The sequence below is a fragment of the Lipotes vexillifer genome, unplaced genomic scaffold, assembly GCF_000442215.2.
Source record: "Lipotes vexillifer unplaced genomic scaffold, Lipotes_vexillifer_v1.1 scaffold418, whole genome shotgun sequence".
NCBI lineage: Eukaryota > Metazoa > Chordata > Mammalia > Artiodactyla > Lipotidae > Lipotes > Lipotes vexillifer.
Genome location: NW_006798629.1, coordinates 5,685,134 through 5,705,183, shown reverse-complemented (window position 1 = coordinate 5,705,183; position 20,050 = coordinate 5,685,134). Strand labels below are relative to the sequence as shown.

The 20,050-nt window shown below is 41.9% G+C and overlaps 1 protein-coding gene across 1 annotated transcript in view; it reads right to left on the bottom strand.

Annotated features, from left to right (window-relative positions):
• The window catches only part of RFTN1 (raftlin, lipid raft linker 1), a 192,866-nt gene that overhangs the window by 129,223 nt on the left and 43,593 nt on the right, over positions 1-20,050 (bottom strand). Inside the window, exon 2 of the mRNA XM_007470645.1 lies at positions 2,874-3,060. Within this exon, the coding sequence (XP_007470707.1) occupies positions 2,874-3,060 (187 nt within the window). The remainder of the gene's footprint in view (positions 1-2,873; positions 3,061-20,050) is intronic.

Genomic DNA, 20,050 nt, shown 5'->3' with positions numbered 1-20,050 from the left:
GAAAACATTTCGTTGTGAGACTTGAATAAACTCTTCTCACTTCAGACATATTACTCCTACGCCTAGCCGAAAGAAATGTTTCCTCCCGAAACATTTCCCTAGTTTTTCTTTCCAGCAGGAGGTGACTTCTCCTTTTTCCAAACTCCCATGGCGTGAGGGATGTCTTATTTTCTCAGGTAAACTGCAGGTACCTGGAAGGCAGGTTCCACGGGCAGTTGAATCTTGCACCTGCACCCTCTCCCTTCCCACCAAGTAGAGTCCCTAGCACGATACCTTACAAAGAGCACAGGCTAAATGTCTGCAAATGACTCAATGAGTGAGTGAGTGAATGCAAGCTTGTATGGTTCTGGGGTTTTTTTTCCTGCTCTTACTGCAGACCCCAAAGGCTAATTATTTGCTACAAACTTTATGTTCACCTTTCAAACATATTAAGGTTGATATCCAAGTTTCAAGTAGTCATTCCATGATGATTCTTGCTAATGAACTTGATTTAAACTGATAGTAATCTAAAAAGTTTATGTACAGCTCTTTCAATATTGTCTACTTGGACAATATTAACCAAGGCATTTACCTCCTCTTTGAGAGTTAATCATTTCATTTATCATCATCTATAGCTGTCAGAACTTTGGCAGCCTTGGTGAAAAATACCATCAACTGCTCATATTAAAAATTAATCACACAAGATTTCCTTTGTTTCATTTTTTACTACTTAAACTCCCTACTGGACTTCCCTGGTGGTGCAGTGGTTAAGAATTCACCTGCCAATGCAGGGGACCCAGGTTCAAGCCCTGGTCCAGGAAGATCCCACATGCCGTGGAGCAACTAAGCCTGTGCGCCACAACTACTGAGCCTGCGCTCTAGAGCCCGCGATCCTGAAGCCCGGGCACGTAGAGCCGGTGCTCCGCAACAAAGAGAAGCCACCTCAATGGGAAGCCCGTGCACCACAAAGAAGAGTAGTCCCCGCTCGCTGCAACTAGAGAAGGCCTGCGTGTGGCAACGAAGACCCAACGCAGCCAAAAATAAATTAAAAGACCAGGTAGTGAGCTTCTAAAGGCTGCCTTATGAACATCAGATTAAAATCAATACTTAAAAAAAACAAACACACAACTCCCTACTGATACAGAAAATGTTCTGCTGGGTTTTGTTTGTTTATTTTTCATAGCATGGGGTCTTTTCCTCATGATGCAAAAACATACAGTTATTGCATTTGCTAGGGGAGAAAATGCCTGAACTTTAAAATTGTATAATGCAATACTAAACAGAAGTGGGGGAAATTCTGTTGGTCATTTTTGTCACAAGAATGGCAAATTACCATTCTCATTACCATACTTGGCAAATTACCAAGCTTTTGCAACTTCCTTTAAAAGGTTGGGGGCCAGTTTCAAAGATCTGGAACCAAGTTATCCAAGCAATTCTTCCTCTGTATCTGCTTATTAAGGAGATGGAATGTTCATTAAAGTCATCCAGGCAGGTGGTCCAGACACTCTGGATAGAGTGAACTCAAACTCAAGGACAATGTCATCTTCCCTTTCTTGAAAACCCTCCATGCTTCCTTCTTTTTTTTTTTTTTTTGCGGTACGCGGGCCTCTCACTGCTGTGGCCTCTCCCGTTGCGGAGCACAGTTGTGGCCTCTCCCGTTGTGGAGCCCAGGCTCCGGACGCGCAGGCTCAGCGGCCATGGCTCACGGGCCCAGCCGCTCCGCGGCATGTGGGATCTTCCCAGACCGGGGCACAAACCCGTGTCCCCTGCACCGGCAGGCGGACTCTCAACCACTGTGCCACCAGGGAAGCCCCTCGACTCTCTTTTTAAAATATAGCACATGTTGTCATTTCTCCCACGATAACTGGACAAAAGACAGATCTGATTTCCTTTGCCAGGCTTTCAATTTTTATTTTTACAAGAGCAGCAGAGACATAATGTGCTTTCTATCCCACCTTCATTGTTTTTATTTATTTATTTATTCATTCATTCATTTATTTTTATTGTATAGTTGATTTACAATGTTGTATTAGTTTCAGGTGTACAGCAAAGTGATTCAGATTTATATACATATATATATATTCTCTTACAGATTCTTTTCCCTTATAGGTTATTACAAAATATTTAGTTCCCTGTGCTATACGGTAAGTAGGTCCTTGTTGGTTATCCATTTTATACTGATATATAGTAGTATGTATATGTTAATCCCAAGGTCCTAGTTTATCCCTCTTTGCCCCTTCATCATTTTTTTAAAAAGCATTTAAAATTAATATTGCTCTTTTTGAAAAACCAATCTCTACCTCTCTTTTCCTAATTAGATCCAATAAAAATATAAGAGTAAGCATTCTTGGGAAAGCCATATTGAAAAACATCATCCAAGCCTTGAAAATCAAAATCAAGACCAAATCAATTACAGGACTTGATTCAAGTGAATTTTGTTTTTCCTCCCAAGTGATTGACAGAAAGTATGATGGGTTCAAAATATTCAAGTATTTCTGGAGTTTGTATACAGCCTCTAACCAAAATTAGTGTGTCTTCCAGCCATGCTTTGCAGATTAATAGTAGTATACTTTCACTAGCCGCTCTCTTCTGGGAGTACAGCTCCTCAAGGAGACAGTTTTCTAGCTGAGTGTAATGCGGTAAATTGAAGGAGGAAAGGATGTAACGTGGATTCTCTACTTATGCCGTCTGGTGTGGACAGTTGCAAGACGCTATGAAACTCTTTAGTTGTCTAATGTTTGGCCTTACCTGTCAGAGGGCAGAGGCCCTGGGAACAGATGCAAACTCCACACACACACACCCGCAAACTCTATTCCTTTCCCCTCCCTTCTTCATTCAACACACATTAGGCACCTCATGATGCTAAGGTAACCGCCCACCCTCAGAGGCCTTACCTGCCGGCTTTCTTGATCAGGATGGCCCTGAAGATGTGCTCGAGGGGCGTCTTCTCCCGCTCATGGGTTGGCTGCACGAAGGGGTGCAGGGCCACCAGCGAGAAGCCCTGCTGGTACGGCTCCAGCAGCTGGGCGGGCAGGTCACGGAGGGAGGTCAGCCTCACGGCCGAGGCCCGTGGGAGCTCGGCTGGGAGTGGAGAGAGGGGAGGCTCATCAGAGACCCACCCAGACTGGCTACCCCACACATCCACATCCCTCTCCCCTCAGCTCAGCAGAAAATCTCCAGGTCGCCTCTCAGTCACATGAGTCTGTTCCCATCTTAAGTACTGTCTTCAAGGGGACCTACAAAACTCCTGGTTAATTTCCAACTCATCCGTAAGTACTGGTGACTGGATGGCTTAAAATTAGAGCCAGGGCTTCCCTGGTGGTGCAGCGGTTGAAAGTCCGCCTGCCGATGCAGGGGACGCGGGTTCGTGCCCCGGTCCAGGAGGATCCCACATGCGGCAGAGCGGCTGGGCCCGTGAGCCATGGCCGCTGAGCCTGCGCATCCCGAGCCTGTGCTCCGCAACGGGAGAGGCCACAACAGCGAAAGGCCCGCGTACCGCAAAAAAAAAAAAAAAAAAAAAAAAAAATTAGAGCCAGTTTCTCAGAGATCACACTGGAAAAGTCACTTCCACCCCCTCAGAAAATAAAAGAGAAGGAAATGAAGAAAGAGGATCACAAGACGATGACAACTGCACACGAACGTAAAACTGCCGGGTGGCAAAAAGCAGCAGCAAAACAAAGTCCAAAGACAGACTGGAACAACATTTCTGTGCCACTTAAGACAAAAGGATAATTTTCTTAACAGGCAAAAAACAGAAACAAGAACAAAAGCAAGAAAAATGGGCAAAATATACAAACAGGCAATTTCCTGAAAAGCATAAAAGGGTAATCAATACTTGAAAGGACACTCAAATTAACTCAACACTAGAACTATGCAAAACAAAACAGTAAGTGTTTTCTCCCTATTGAATTATTTCAAAATTGGGTTTTAAAAAAACCTTTTTGAGAAGGGCAGACAAGATATCAGAAGTCAACAGATTCAAGTGACAAGTCTTCCAGCCCAATCCCCCGCCCCTCAGGCGCTTTCCCTAGAGGCAACCAGTATTATCCATTTTCTTTTGTATATATGTTAATAATCGCTGAATCTGTGCACAAATAAGTTTATATATCTATCTCACTTTTTTTACACAAATGGTAGGATAATGTTACAACCCAGCTTTTTATCCATTTTTATCAATTAACAGTATCCTTTTCTTGGAGATCATTCCATGGCAGTACACAGAGCTCTTCCTCATTCTTTTTATAGCTGCACAAGTGTTCCACTGTGTGAGGTACCACGGATTATTCAAACTTTTGCTTTCATAAGGAATACTGCAATGAAAAACATCACTCCTACATGATTTCACATGCATTCATGTACGGTATACCTAAAAAAGTTAATTCCTAGGTGTGGAATTGCTGGGCTCAAGATAAATGCATTGTAATTTTTTTAGAGACTGCCAAATCTCCTCCACAGTGCAGTAAGGGCTTATCTTTATCAGTGAGGTACAAAGGTTATTTCTTTTCCCACGCCCTGGCTAATCTCACAACGAAAAATATGATTCCTATGAGGTGGTAATTCGTATTTCTCATTATGTAATTTGTCCTTTTTCTTATTAAACATCTCATGTTTAAATGCTATTTATGTTGCCTTTTCTGTTAACTGTTCAAAATCTTTGCTTAGTTTTCTGCTCGGTTATTGGTCTTTTTTCTATTGATTTGTAGGAGCTCTTTATATATTAGGAAATTCATTTCTTATTTGTAATAACAGTTGCAAATATCTTTCCCAAATTATTGTCTTTTGACTTTGCATGACACGGGTTTTGCCATGAAGAATTTTTTTTAATAAAGTTGAATTTATCAATCTTGCCTTCAATGGCTTCTGAGTTTTATGTCATAGCAGAGAGACCTGGAATATAAAACGATTCTCTTGTGATTTCCTGTAGTAATATTTCAGTTTTTGCATGTAAATCTTTGCTCCATTTGGAATTTATGCAATATGAATTCAACCTTTCCCACCCACCCCCAGTTTATCCATTTTTCTGTATTGATTTGAGATGTCACCTTTATCATATATTATATTCTTAAGTATATTTAAGCCTATGACTATGATCTATCAAACTATTCTAACAATTTTAGTTTCATATTATGTTTTAAAATCCAGTCAGGTTATTTCCTGAATCTTCCTATCTTCCTGTTTATTTTCTGAATCTTCCTGTTTCTTCTCAATTATTTGTTTTTCTAAATGGTCTTTAAAATCAGGTCATCAAATTGTCCCTCAAAAAAAAAATCTTGTTGATACTTTTATCGGATCATGTTCAAATTACAGCTGAACTGAGAGAGAATGGATTTTTTTCTTTTTAACCATTTTTTAAATTGAAGTATAGTCAATTTACAATGTTGTGTTAATTTCTTCTGTACAGCAAAGTGATTCAGTTATACATATCTATATATGTCTGTTTTTCTTCAGATTCTTTTCCATCATAGGTTATTACAAGATATTGAATATAGTTCCCTGTGCTGTACAGTAGGTCCTTGTTGGTTATCTATTTTATATATAGTAGTGTGGATATGTTAATCCCAAACCCCTAATTTATTGCTCCCCCTCACACTATTTGATTATATTTTTAATCCACAGGAATTGGAAATTGAAGCCAAACAATATTTTACAGAAAGTTAACAACATCAACCTCCTGAGAATGGATATTTTCATCACGCTGCAAGTTTTCATCCAAGAACATTGCATGATTTTCGTTTATTCAAGACTCTTTAGGGGTCCCTTGGGTGCATATTAAAATTTTCTTCACATAGATACTGCACACTTGTGAAGTTTATTCCTAGTTATTTTATATTTTATTGCTATTTGAATTGTTATTTTTTCTCCTTTTACTTCGGTGATCTCCATCGTGGGCAAGAATGTTGGAGAAACAGTCATGCTCATGGCAGCTGATACTGGTGAACCTTTCTGGAGGGCCGTGTGGTATCTTCCCTCAATCCTAAAAGTGCATTTGCACTTTGTCCAGCAACCTCGCCACTGAGTTTTATGCCTGTGGCTGGACTCCTAAATGTTTCTCAAGATATATGGGCAAAGTTATTCACTACAGGGTCATCACAAAAGCAAAAATCTAGAACCAAGGAGTTCTTCTTTGGAGGGCTAGCTCAACACTGGGTCACCCCAATGATGAATCCTCTGAACCATTAATATGTATTACATGCGGATGAAAATGTGCCCAAGATCCATGTCTAAGTTAAGAAACAAGGTGTCTAACAGTGTTTATCGTAGGATACTTTAGTATAAAAAAATTAGAAGGATTTTTTTCTGGAAGAAATAACAAAAACATCAATATTGGAAGAGATTGGAGTAGGGAGGTGAGGATGAGAAGGCAGTTTTTACTTTATTTTGTACTTTCAATACTATTACCGTCAGTACAGCAATCATCTGGGTGGAGTGTTCATGAGACATTTTAATTTTCTTCTTTACATGTGAAAAATATTTTAAATTTTAATGTATTTTTAAAAATACTGTGTTACTTTAAAACAAACTTAAAATCTAGGGGTACTTAAGAATACTCAACGTCAGCCACTGTAGCCCTCACTTCCATACATCAGGCAAGAAATTTACAAGGAAGAAAAATCTACAGCAATGATTCATTCTGAAGCAAGTGTCCAGCATCCTGGAGAAATCGCCATGAATAACAGTGGCAAAGATAAGGCTGGCCAGGAAAGCTGGAAAGCATGCAATCTTTGCCTTGAAGGGTACGTTCTACATATGCCGCCGGATAGAAAAAAATCTTGAAGGCGTCTGGAAAGAACGCTGAGCCCGTCCACACTCCTAGGCACAGCAACCCGGTGGGCCAGAGGGGCAGCCTCTCCAAGCCTGCCCCACCGTCCAGCAACAGAGGCAACACCCAAAATCCTTGGAAATGGAGACCCTTGGGCGCCACCCCAGACCTACTGAATCGGAATCGGAGCCATTTATGTCTTCACAAGCCCTCAAGGAGATTAAGAGGCTGAGAACTACCTTCTAGAGGGTTTCCTCTAGAGGAGTGCCAAAGGGCAGGGAACCTTTGGATCTAAGGGCACACACCCACCTGTGACCTGCACCCCAACTCCAAACAGCCAGGACCCTGGCCGTACCTGCCGTGGCAGCCCCAGGCCCACTGCGGGGGTCTTGCACAGGCTTTTCCCCCAGTCTGTGTGCACCCCCAGGCCCAAGGCGGCACAGAGACTAGGGAGAGGCGAGTGGGGAGACACTGCTGCGGGGACAACATTTAAGGAGCACCAAAAACTCAGTAACCAGCACGAATCAACATTAAATGCAATATGTTAAAAAGTGAACATGAATGCCGAAAGTCCATAATGAACAGGCTATCAAAAATTTTACTAAGGACAGCATGCGTATTACTGATTTTCCTTTTGCCTCAAGCTCGGCACAGCCCTGTTACTGATCTCCTCTTTTTAAAAGACGTTGCCTCACTTGCCTTACCCCAGTGCCGGCCCAGCCCAACATCTCTTGCCCTCTTGTCCGGGGCCCTGCGAATGACAGGAGTGGGCCTGTATGTAGGCTGTTCCAGGGGAACCAGGGGCAGGTCTCCTGTGCTGTCAGGAGATGACGAAGCAACAGAAGTGTTTGTGTCACAGACACTGTTGTTTTATTTAAAAAACTGCATGAACTTTTGGTAGGAGCGTAAGCCCTTCTGGAGGGTAATTTTATAATATCCATCAGACCTAAAAATACCACGCAGCACAAAGATCCCCTCTTCTTTGAAAAAACTGTACATAAAGAGCATCTGTGAGTCATCAAATATGAGACCTCAAAGTCAGTCTCTGCAGGTCGGTATTTTGTAAATGTTTCTAGTATTTCAGACTCTTTCTGCTACAGTAAAATAAACCTGTGCCAAGATTTTGATAATTTGTATGTTTCTTTCCTCTTATGCATGATCCTATAATTTAAAAAATGAATAAAAGCAGTTGACATGTTTAGAAGACTTGGGACTCTAGGATCAGCTCTATGTTCCTCCATGGCATCGATCCTGGGCCTGTGAACGGTCAGTTTCCGCGTATAAAACAGAGATGACGACGTGGGCCTGTCTTCCATCAGAGAGTGGTTGTGAGGATCACACGGGATCCTTACATGTGTAAGGAGGCGTGCGTAATCGATGAAGCTCCGAACAGCGGAGTTCAGTGGTGCTGGGAGTGGCGGACAGACTGGTCCACTGCAGCCGCTGATGACAATTCGGTGCTGGGACATTAAACCCTCCCCACCCCCGTCCACAGCCCTTCACCTCCACGCTCCAAATCAGTGCACTAAAAATATTAATCAACCACTTTATAGCTAAATGCTTCCTGAATGAAACATAATACCTTTAAAATTTTTATCTTTAAATCTAAAGATGTATCTCCTGTCAAAACTCAGCAGTTTTATAGCTTTAATTTTTGGTATGCACGCTGTCAAAGTTGAGCTTCATGGTTAAAAAACAAATAAAAATGAATCTCAACTATCCTATAATAAAAAAAAAACAAACAGCGCCAATTGTAAACATGATTAAAGGCCTAATTTCACGTTTCTTTTTGAACCTTAACCTTAAAAAGAAACCCTGGTTCTTGTAAAGTGACCAATCCCCCAGTATTACTACTAGGAAAACAAACAAGGGAATGACTTATCTGTTTGGATGAACATACCAATCGTGGGCTCTTGGTCTATTTCTCACCCCACCCATCAGAATGACCTCTCCACTATTTTTGTTTTGTAATATTTGCCTGATTTCGTTTACAAATTACGTAATCTTGGGTAAGTCACATAATTCCCACCCCATCTCTTGGGTCCCTCATTTTTAAAATGAAGACCCCGGACAGGCAATTCCAAAAGAAGCTTCCAACTTTAAAATGCAATGATGTTATCATTTCCATTTGGATACTAAGGTACAAGTCTCTAACTAAAAAGTGACACTGGAAGAGAATACAATAAATGTTTCCAACGTGAACTGAAAGAGTCCTCCCAAACCAGAGCCAACATGAGAATAAGGAACAACCACATGTTCGGGTGGGGAGAGAGATGGAAACACAGGCAGGAAAAGAATCCGCCGCTGGTGCAGCAGGATAAAAGTCACTGCTGAAGTGAGGGCACTGATGGGGCTGCTTGGCCAGTGTTACCCTCCAGTCTGAGGAAGTGTCACCATTAGGGCCCAACACCCGTTTGAAGGTCACACTTTTCTCTCCACTTTCTAAACTGCTTGTTCCATACACCTGGTTAACAGCAATCAGTCTGCAAGCCGGGGTCCAGGCTGGACATCCCCATGCTCCCGCCCAGGGAGCTGTCTTCTTCCCATACGGGCACTCATGCTGCTGCTGTGCAAAGCCCAGTTCTCCAGCCTGGCAGGGGCTGGGTCTCATCCTATGACCTGTAGCAGGTCTGGGACAGATCCCAAGGCCAGGAACTGGGGCCTCAGGGCCCAGATGGATAAAGTAAGCAAGAGACAGAGCCAGGCGATGAGCAGTGAACACGGAGGGCCCACCTCCCCAAAGGGGTGGCATCTTGTCCTTCTAGCCTGGTTACTGCCAATGGGCATGTGGGTGCCCTGGTTACTGCCAATGGGCACCATTGGTGCCAGAACGTCTAATTCTTACCTTCAATAAGTCAGAAATCTTGATCCTCATAGAAACTCTCCTAATCTTTAGATTTGGCAAGTAAGTCCTATTTTATTTTCAATATGGCCCAAAGCCAAGACCTGGTAGGTCACAGTGTCTGGCTGGGGCATTTGATAAACGTGGGAGGATGGATGCCTCACACCCTTCCCATCCCTGATGGTGGCACTGCCAAGGGATGGTGTGCCAGTCAGGCAATGAACAGCTTACCAGTGTGCTCATTCCCACATCATCACGACTTATCCAAGTCTTCAAGGACATGTCCGCAGGTATTTGACACACGCCTCTATTTCCTTTCTACTTTCTGTCTCTATGAATTTGACTACTGGAGGTACCTCATACCAGGGAAATCATATATTTGTCCTTTTGTGACTGGCTTATTTCACTTAGCATAATTTCTTCAAAGTTCATCTATGTTGCAGCATGCGTCAGGATTTCTTTCTTTTTTAAGGCTGAATAATATTGCATTGTATCTATATATTATATTCTTTTAAAACTGAAGTCAGTTGATTTACAATGTTGTGTTAGTTTCAGGTTACAGCAAAGTGATGCAGTTATACATACATACATATATGTATATTCTTTTTCAGATTCTTTTCCCTTATAGGTTATTACAAAATATTAAGTATAGTTCCCTGTGCCATATGGTAGGTCCTTGTTGGTTATCTGTTTTATAGATAGTAGTGTGTATATGTTAATCCCAAATCCCTCCCTTTTCTATACTGATGTAGACATGAACAAAGAGGTTAGAACCACATAACTATATTTCAAATCCCTTGGAAATCTTTTTTCCCTCATTCAATTACCAATAAGAGGCTTTTTAAAAAATCAAAACACAGAAAGTGGGCTTCCCTGGTGGCGCAGTGGTTGAGAGTCCGCCTGCCGATGCAGGGGACACGGGTTCGTGCCCCGGTCCGGGAGGATCCCACATGCCGCGGAGCAGCTGGGCCCGTGAGCCATGGCCTCTGGGCCTGCACGTCTGGAGCATGTGCTCCACAGCGGGAGAGGTCACGACAGTGAGAGGCCCGCATACCGCAAAACAAAAAACAAAAAACAAAAACACAGAAAGTACTGCTAGAAAGGTATTTTGGGTAACATGAGAGTCCAAAGGTTTTGTTTTGAAATAAGTGGGGTTTTTTTTCTTTCAGAAAATAACTCCATATAAATAAATAAACCATTATTCCAGGAGTTTAAAAAGAAAGGAAGGAAAACAGGGGAAAAAGCATAATCCACAAAACCACATATTTCTCAACACTCCTGGGATAAAGGAGATTGTGTTTTTGCTATGACTATGTTTGTTTAGCAGAAACATTCTGCAGCCCTGTTTACTCCCTGGAAACGAAGCCCTTCAGACATCTGCAGAAGAGCCAAAGTAGCCAATGTTTCTGCTACTTCAAACTTCATTATAGGGAAAGTACCAGCTTCCAACCCAAGAAAAAAAGCACTGTGCACAATGACCTCACATCTCCCTCAAGTCTCTACAGCAGGCAACACACACTGACCCTCAACAGTTCCTAGGATTTTGCCCAGCACATTTGTGACTTTAACCTAATTATTCAAAGTCCAACTTTGCTTTTCTAATTACATCCACTAATGGATCTGTCAATACCAGGGAGCCCAACAGGAGAGAGAGACACTATCTCCCCCGGGTCATTTCCTTCTCAGGTGAAGCTGATAATGACACTGTTCAACCAAATCTTTTTTTCTCTAATTTCCTTGAAGGCCACCATTTCTGTAACATCAATCTGGCTGGACTTTGCAGTAGATCCAATTTAGCAAAAAGCTAAAATCAATCACTTTTCGATGTGGGGTTTTTCACTGTATAAGTAAAAAATAGGAATTCAATTTTTATTTTTGGCCACGCCACATGGCATACGGGATCTTAGTTCCCCGATCAGGGATCGAACCTGCAGCCCCTGAAGTGGAAACGCGGAGTCTTAACCACTGGGCCGCCAGGGAAGTCTCAGGAATTCGATTTTTTTTTTAATTTTTTTTTTTTTTAAGAAGACGTTGGGGGTAGGAGTTTATTAATTTATTTATTTATTTTTGCTGTGTTGGGTCTTCGATTCTGTGCGAGGGCTTTCTCTAGTTGTGGCAAGCGGGGGCCACTCTTCATCGCGGTGCGCGGGCCTCTCACTCTTGCAGCCTCTCTTGTTGCGGAGCACAGCCTCCAGACGCGCAGGCTCAGCAGTTGTGGCTCACGGGCCTGGTTGCTCCGCGGCATGTGGGATCCTCCCAGACCAGGGCTCGAACCCGTGTCCCCTGCATTAGCAGGCAGATTCTCAACCACTGCGCCACCAGGGAAGCCCAGGAATTCGATTTTTTAAATAATGTTTGTAGCCCATGTCTTCGGTGTTATTTCTAAATCTGTGGCATAAAACTTTCATTTTAGGATTTTCAAATTCAGACTTCTGTCATCTTGTTATCAAATAAACTCATGTTTCTGAAACTTAAAAAAAAAACACACATCCAGGCTCAGGAGACCACACCATTAGAACATTATTTATTCTTTCATATTTTGTTAATTGGAGTGAAATTCACTTAACATAAAAATCAGTCGTTTAAAAGTGAACGATTCAGTGGCATTTAATACATTTGCAATGTTATACAACCATCACCTCTAGTTCTAAGTTTGTAAAGAGAGGGCCTGAATAATTCCTGTTGACGATACCCATTGATCAAACTCTGAAGATGACATGATTGCTCATCTCACCTCACCAGTCCATTTTGTCTGAGAAGACACAGGCTAAGATTCATCAGGAAAGCTTTTCAAGAAACACCAGGCACTGCGCTGCTTAGATCCCACAGTGGGAGTATTCAGATATTAAAAGCAACCAGCTAGAAACTGAACCCAGAGTATTAATAAAATATTTCACACACTTAAAAGTACTTTTTATAGAGAAGAGAAGACATGAAGGATTACCAAGTCTTCAGAATTTCTAACCAAACTCATCCACACCAGATCCAAGAAGGACTTAGCATGAGTCAGAAGGGAAACTAGTTATTGGTATTTTATGCCGTTTTCCTAACTGAGCATGACAGCACTATAGCTGACACTCCTGAAGTTCTCTTTTGATTTTGAGAATACAGTAAACTGATTGCATCAAAGACCAGCCACTAATGACTATGTACAAACAATATGGAAATGAAACTATTTAGAATGTAAATGAGACCCTATATGGAGTTCCATGATAAAGTCTCAAGACTTTGCATAAAAGTAATCAGCACTGAAAATCTTTAGCGCTGGAAATGTGGCTAGTCCAAACTGAATGTGCCATACGTGTAAAATGTACATGAGATTTCAAAGACTTAGCACGAAAACAAGAATGTAAAATACCTAAGTAAAGAAGTTATTTTATATTGGTAACACACTGAAATGACAACATTTGGGATAGTTGAGGATTAAATAAAATATATTAAAATGAATTTCTACCTGTTTTAAATGTGGCTACAGGAAAATTTAAACTTACATATGGGGCTCACATATATTTCCACTGGACAGCACTGCTCTTACGATTACTTACCAATCATTTGTTGTAACATTTATCACTATTTTTAATTATACAAATTATTCATTTATTTTTTAAATTTATTTTATTTATTTATTCATCAATTTTTTTTCTGTCCTTCCCAATAAATGAGTTCTGCCAGGCCAGAGCCCAGGCCAGGTTTATTCGCCAACAAGCTGGCCAACCCAGAGTGCCTGGAGAAAGCTCATTAACAATCATCGTTAAATGAAGAAATTCTCCATTGATTGGTACAGCCACACGTCATGACCGCACCAGTACTTTTTCCATCAAAGAAAGGCCAATGCAAACTGCCACCTGCAGCTACTCAGGGTCGGGGTGGGGGGGTAGTTAACTCTGAGGTCCCCCCTCTGGGCTCCAAAGTAAATTAGCCACCATACCAAGATGAAAGAAACCATAAATAGTCCTAGAAAACCATCACCCAGTGATGAACTTTTTTTCTTAACCATGGTAAAATATACATTAAAATGTACCATTTTAACCATATTTAAGTGTACAATTCAATGGCCTGAAGTACATTTACACTGTTGTGCAACCATCACCACCAGGCACCTCCAGGAAACCTTCTTTTAACCAACAGTGTCACCTGCACTTCCCACCCAACCCTTCACCTCAGCCACCCAAGGAGAAAGGACACCTCACCTCCATCCTTCCTTCCTCTCTCCCCTCTGGTATGAGCAGGAGATACAAGAGCAGAAAGGAGAAAAAAAAAGCTGCTATGAGTCATAATAATTCCCAAATATGAAAATCTGCCACTGGAAAAAAATCAAATTTGATATGACAACAGAAGCGAAGGAAGAATGTAAAAAATTTCACTTTGCAGAGGCGGCCAAATGACAGCACAAAGATTATGCATCTTAACCCCAAACAGCATAAAATGGAAAAAAACAAAAAAAGGAATTTCCCCAAGAGTCTGGTGCCCCAATGGCATAAGTGCACTTCGTTTGGCATTTACACAGGACACTAGAGAATATTACAACTTCTTTTTATCCTGAGTCATTGTCATAAGAGTCTCCACTCTATAACAGAGTTTTACATTGGTACGTCAATAAAGTCTTTACTTAGGAGAGTATTTTTTATTTCAGAATATAATACGATAAAATAATACACTATGGAAACTGTTGGAAAGCATAAAAATTCACCATGCACAAGACTAGTTTTAAGTGCTTATGACAGAATAAATCCCACTCTCTCCAGGCTTAGTACAACTTCCACCCACAAAGGAAGCCCACTGGTAGGTTCAAAGGCACGATCCCCAGACACACCAACAAATGCACATCAGTGGATTCTCCTTTCCTTGCTGTAGCGGAGACACACCACGTATTCTGTGGCACAGTCAATAAACCATTCACGAACTTACCAAAAGTTCCATACATGGCAAATGCGTGTTAATAGATAAAATTCTTATGTGTATGACATCACAAAAGATTCAACAGAACTCAAATGAGGACAGGACCAGACAGGTCTCATGCTCTAAAAAAGGTTTCGAGCACCTGCATTTTCAGCTTTGCATGAACAATTACCACATTCATGGGCAAACTCCCAAATTGGTGCGTGGAAATAGAAAATCGTACACACGGGCTCCGCTAAACAATTTGCATGCAAAATTGTCATCAGCACTCTCCAGTTTATTTTTTGCCATATAAGATATGGGGGTCTGTGATGCCTCGGGAGACTGATTTTAAGAGACATTTTGGTTCCCACTATTAAAAGGGGGGCCCCTGATGGTGTCCGGGGTCTACGCATGCATATAAGTCCCTCCCAGGTGCCTTCTCATGTAGTTCAGTGGAAGAGCAGAAAAGCTGGAGAATGAGATTAAGTAGAATAATGGGCAACGGATATTCTTCAGAATAATAAAACAGAGAAGAAACATGATAAAAAAAATAATTTGTATTGACACCCAGAAAAATGCCATCTATGAATGACAGTTTGTACAAGAAGGGAAAGATGGGTATTACCCAGGCAGGAAAAAGGACTTCCCTGATTCGGCCAGTGACACATTCTGAAATGGACCACCCGGAAGCTTGGCCTTGGAGATTGCCAGTGAGGATCTGATAGGGATCTATGTGCTCATAAGGCGTCTTAAGTTTTCTCTAACAGTTCCTCCCTCCCTTGTTCTTTCCTCTCTTCCACTTGAAATGCAGTTAGTGTGAACTGAGATACGCTGGAAGTGTGAAAAACACACAAGATTTCAAAGACTTCGTAGAAAGAAAAGAATGTGAAATATCTCAGAGTGTTTTACTGATCACATGTTGAAATGATAGTATTGTGAATATACTGGGTTATATAAAATATATCGCTAAAATTAATTTACCTATTTTAATTTTTTTAATGTGGCTACTAGAATATTTTAAATTAGATTCATGCCTCACGTTATATTTCTATTGGGCAAGGTCTGTTCTAGAACCTCTTGTTTTAAATTTATTTATTTACTTACTTATATTTTTTATTTTAAACTAATTTCAGTCCAAAAAACATGATCCCTGCTCTACTTTTATTAAACTGCCAATTTAACTCCTTACTAAGCATCCCTTAGCCACAGCCATCAGTAAGGTCACTTCTCTTCCCAAAATAAACCTGTTAACACCAAGGAATGGGGCAAAGCTGCCAGAATATTTACAGTGTGGGATCAGTGAGTCACCTGCCTTCAAGCACATTAAATCTTTTCTTCTTACTCTTTGTCACTACTCCAAATTGGAGGGAAAAAGCCAAACTTCCTACAATCTTCGCGTTCGATGTTTTGGTCCCTGAGCCCTTGAATATTTGCTCTTGGAGACTTCCTAGTATCACAATCACACCAGCTCCTGAAGTGTTCACTTCTCTGGAGCAAGTGGGTTTGCAGCCTTTTTCTGTCCCTACTCCATCGGCAGCTCCAAACACACTCCCGAATCTCACCTCTCCCCCCAACGCGGGGAATCTCAAACTGAGCATCTCACCTGCAAATCACTGCTCTGGCAAAACCGGAAACAGCTGCAGAGGCCACCAGCCAGCCAGCGTCATGGCTGAGATTATTCATATCAGAAATATCGATAGACCTGCCAGTCTATTTTAAGTCCTTGGAAGTGCTTTGGAGTGGATTTTCTGGATGATTTATGTTACATTCCAGAAATGCAAATTCTCCCTCACGCACTTAATAAACATCCCTGTGGTCACTTTTCTAGTTAACAGAGCCGTCTCCCTTCCTGGGATTCCCTGCCTGGTTCCTTTGAGGGTAGGATGAAGGCTTCATGATATTCTCAGTTCCCACATATTAGTAAGAAGTGAGTATTATTATTACTCTGTTACCATTGCAGTTCAGTCTGTCTAAACAACGTATGCAAACAGAGAACAGAAACCTGGAATTGAATTATAGGGTAGAAAGTTGGTGATGTCTCAAAGCTGGCTAAGGCACAGATGGGTGGTGTAGCGGCCAAGGTTGCACTTCTGTGGTGTAGTGGAAAGAGCGCTGGGTTGGGGTCCAGGAGTCTTTTAGAGTCCTGATTCTGCTGCTAGCTCTGTGTCCATAGCCAGTCGTTTAATCCCTGGGGATATTATGTTATGATCTGTAAAATGAGGGGACTGGCTTAGGTAATGAGAGAGACTTCACAGTGCTGAGGTTAAAGGCATAGGCTCTGAATGCCTGGGTTTGAATCTTGGGTCCATGACTTACCAGCTGTGCAACCTTGGGAAAGTTACTGAACCTCTCTGATCCAGAGGTTCCTCATTTTTAAAATGGAGATAATAATAATACATAGCTCAGGGGTTACCTGAGTTGAAATCTCAGTGCCACCCCTCACTAGCTGTATGACCTGAAGTCTGCCAGCAGCCTGGTCAGGTATGAATGTCTCTCATACCTTTGCTGCATCCAGGGACTTCCGTAGGCAATTGGTTTCATCAAACAACACTAGGTAGACATCAACCTGTCTCTGACTGCTCCTGAGACAGAACAGGTACTCTGAACCCAGGATTAACAAACACTAAAGAAACTAACCTAGTATCTGTTCCCCTTCTTACGAGACCCTATTTTCAAGTCTCTTTCTTTCTTCTTTTTTTTCCCCCCGTAAGAAAACAAAACCAAAGAAATGGCTGGGAGATGAGGGAGAGCGAAATGGCGAACACAGCTCCTGGAGCTCCAGTCTGCAGGGACTGAATGGATGGCGGTGATAGGCACTGCTGGGTGTTGGTCATGGTGGCTGCAATGAGCTCTGTGGCATCTGAAAGGAAATGGTAAGTAGGCCACTGGCTATGAGGTCTGCAGCTCAGAAGGAGGTAAACTCTGAGTTGAGGATACAAGTCCAAGAATCATCTACTAAGCATAAACGTTCACTGAGGGCCTGGGCTCAGATAGACTCTCGTGACCAGAGACCACGCAGAGGGAACAGCAGGCCTACAGCCGAGATGGCCAAACTCTCCACATTCAGTGGCCAAGCGAAGATGGACAGATCTGCAGAGGGGGCAAAGGAGCAGCCAGAGAGGTAGGGAGAAAACCAGGAGAGCATGGGAGAGAAGCCAAGAAGGAGGGAAGAAAAAGCAGGAGAAAGCTTCATAAGCGACCCCCCTCTGACCCAGGGCCCCGGGTCAGCCAAAGCCCTCCTGCCTTCTAGGACGCCCGGCCTGGCCGACTGTACCACACACCTGCGACCTTCCTCTGCAACAGCTGGGCCCAGTCCCAAGCCTGCCGCTGCCACTTATACTGGTTATAAAGGGGAAATTTAATCAATCATTACACAAACCGAAATAGAGTGAACGAGAGTTGTTTCTTAGGATTCCATAAGAGAGAGCTACTAAGAGAAATGGCTGTCAAAGTGGATGAGAGAGAGAAAATAATAAGAGAGGAAGGGAGAAGTAACTTTTAAGTGTACAATTTATACTCCGATTGCTTTGTGTGCATCGAAGGGCTCCCTCTATCTTAAAAAAAATTTTAATTGAAAAGTTTAGATGGTATATTGAGGGTTAACACAAAAAGATAATGTAGATTTTTAATCAGAAACATGATCAAAGACCACATCCCCACATCTAAGAGACAGGCACATGAATGTACATTTTTGTGTTTGATGCTAAATTAAATGTTTAAGGCATATTACATATATATATATATACATATATATGTATATATGTATATGTGTATATATATATATATATATATATATATATATATATATGAATGATTCTCTGTACAAACCGACTTTTTTGATTCACTAACCAATATTGGTCTCAGCTGTGACAATGAGGGAGTGGCCAGCATTGCCAAGCCCTTCAGTAAGACAAGGAATGGGAAACATCCATCCCAGAGTTTAGAGACAGCTGTGAGTGGAGAAACGTAGCTAAAGTCAGGCTGGGGACAAGTCAACTGTCATCTGACGACCCTGCAGCCTGTTCTTCCCCAGCTATTATATTCTTTTCCACTTAGTGTTTTAGTGCTTTCTAACCTGCCTTCCTGAGAACCATGGTTTCCAAGGAGTTTACAGCTAAAAGAGCCCTTAAAGACAATGATGACGATGATGATGGTTGTGACAATGATAGAAGTATTTCAGAAATAATACTAACAACAGTGATAACAATGATAGCTAACTTCTATTGAACATATATCTTATGCCAGACATTGTTCTATTTGCTTTACATGCATCCTCATTTAATTATCAAACCACCCTTGAGCTATGTATTATTATTATCTCCATTTTAAAAATGAGGAAACTCTGGATCAGAGAGGTTGAGTAACTTTCCCAGCGTTGCACAGCTGGTAAGTGGTGGACCTAAGATTCAAACCCAGGCATTCAGAGCCTATACCTTTAACCTTGACACTATGAAGTCTCCCTGATCGCCCAAGCCAGTCAGTCCCCTCATTTTACAGATCATAACTTGATGTCCCCTGGGGTTAAACAACTGGACATAGACACACACCTGGCAGCAGAATCAGGACTCTGAAAGACCCCTGGACTACACATCATGCTCTTTTCACTGTACCACAGAACTGTAACGGGTGCGGCAGGCTCAGAACAAAAGGATTCCTAGAAACCAACGGGCACCGTCTCCTTGCTTCTGCACAACCGTGGCCTCCATGGTGCTCCTTCCAAGGTTCTGTGTTTTGTTTCCGTTCCATCAAGAGTCAACTGCTTGGATCAGTGTTTTCCTTGAAAGGCTGATCACAACAAAGCCTTTCTTTGAAATGTAGCATTTATTTCTTCAATGAATTTGGCAGTGTAATCACGATGGAAAAAAAAAAAGTACAGCATGGATGTGTGTACCATGTTCACAGCCAGGAAATCTACAATTCGGGAACCAGAAGAATAAGAATGGCTACCTAGTGATTATAAATAACCATCAGAAACCAGACTTGCTTCATTTCAGGGTATGGCACACGAAAGTAAAGCGACTGTTTAAGAGCAAATCCAATATTAAAATTTAAATTTGCACAGTGATATTCAAAGACATTTATAAAGTGGGCACTGACGTAATTCAGCTGAGCAAAGGCAAATAACATGTTGCTGATCTTCTCCATGTCCCTGGACTCCTGCCCACAGTGCAGAGGGGCAGGCAGAGGACAAAGGTCAAGGCCAGGAGGTCACCAGGTGCCTTGGCAGACCTCTACAAAGAGTTTGAGCAATACCTGGTTTGAGCATCCCCTGGCATGGGGCGGGAGGTGCCACTGTAACGAGGTTTCCCCATTCACCTCGGCTCTCCTCCTGCCATCGCTGTTAATGCTTTTCCAAAAGCCCATGTTCATCTATCTTTACAGGCTCACGATCTGATAGGAATTCCCGAAGTGCCCTACAAACCGGTCTGACCGATTCACAGTCCAATCTATGCCTATCTCCCCACATTACTAATCCAATAGGTGAAAAATGATTTTGTTGTTTTACTCTGAATTTCTATAACTGGTAACGAGATGAGACTCTTTTTATATACAATTATATATGTCATACTCTTCAGTTAAGATTCCTG